The sequence below is a fragment of the Merops nubicus genome, unplaced genomic scaffold (assembly GCF_000691845.1).
Source record: "Merops nubicus isolate BGI_N331 unplaced genomic scaffold, ASM69184v1 scaffold48405, whole genome shotgun sequence".
NCBI classification, from domain to species: domain Eukaryota; kingdom Metazoa; phylum Chordata; class Aves; order Coraciiformes; family Meropidae; genus Merops; species Merops nubicus.
The window spans coordinates 1-553 of record NW_008611228.1 but is presented as its reverse complement, the minus strand read 5'-3'; the positions used below and the strand labels follow the sequence as shown (position 1 = coordinate 553).

General features: G+C 66.4%; 1 protein-coding gene across 1 annotated transcript in view; it reads right to left on the bottom strand.

Annotated features, from left to right (window-relative positions):
• Positions 1–149, bottom strand: part of CDHR2 (cadherin-related family member 2) — a gene marked incomplete at its 5' end in the record, with an annotated part of 9,565 nt that extends 9,416 nt beyond the window's left edge. The window contains one exon of the mRNA XM_008941136.1: positions 56–149. Within this exon, the coding sequence (XP_008939384.1) occupies positions 56–149 (94 nt within the window). The remainder of the gene's footprint in view (positions 1–55) is intronic.
• Positions 150–553: the final 404 nt, after the last annotated feature.

Sequence of the window (553 nt, the reverse complement as noted above, 5' to 3'; positions counted from 1 at the left end):
AAGCACCTCCAATTTCTCCCACCCACCTGTGCCAGCCACAAAGCCAAGTCCTCACCTGCTGCCAGGAGGAAGGGGAGCAGCACCAGCGAGCGCCATGCCATCCTGCCGGCCAGTCTGTGGGCACACACCAGAGAACAAATAGCTGACAGCTACCTGCTCCCACCAGACACCCCAAATCCCTGCTGGGGAGCAGCCCCCAGGGCAGGAGGGGTTCTGGTGAGGACAGTCCCCTCTGCTGAGCCAGGCTGGTGAACAAGCGTCAGGCTCCATGCCACACCCTCCGTACAGGCTCCTCGAGGACATGGTATGGGGGGATGGGGTTTGCCTCCCGGTGCTGGAGACCGTGGGGGTCCTTGGGAACCCCATGAGCCTCTCCTGGGCATCGCTGGAGGCTCCATCGCTCGGGCTCAGCGGGGCCACCCCAAGCAACGCTTGGAGCCCAAGAGCAATCCCCGGCAGCACCGTGGTGTCCCACTCCTTGTTCCACGGCCTGTGGGCAGCCCCCCGGCCGACAGCCCCCTTGCGATGGACCGCGGCGCCCGGGGGGGCCGAG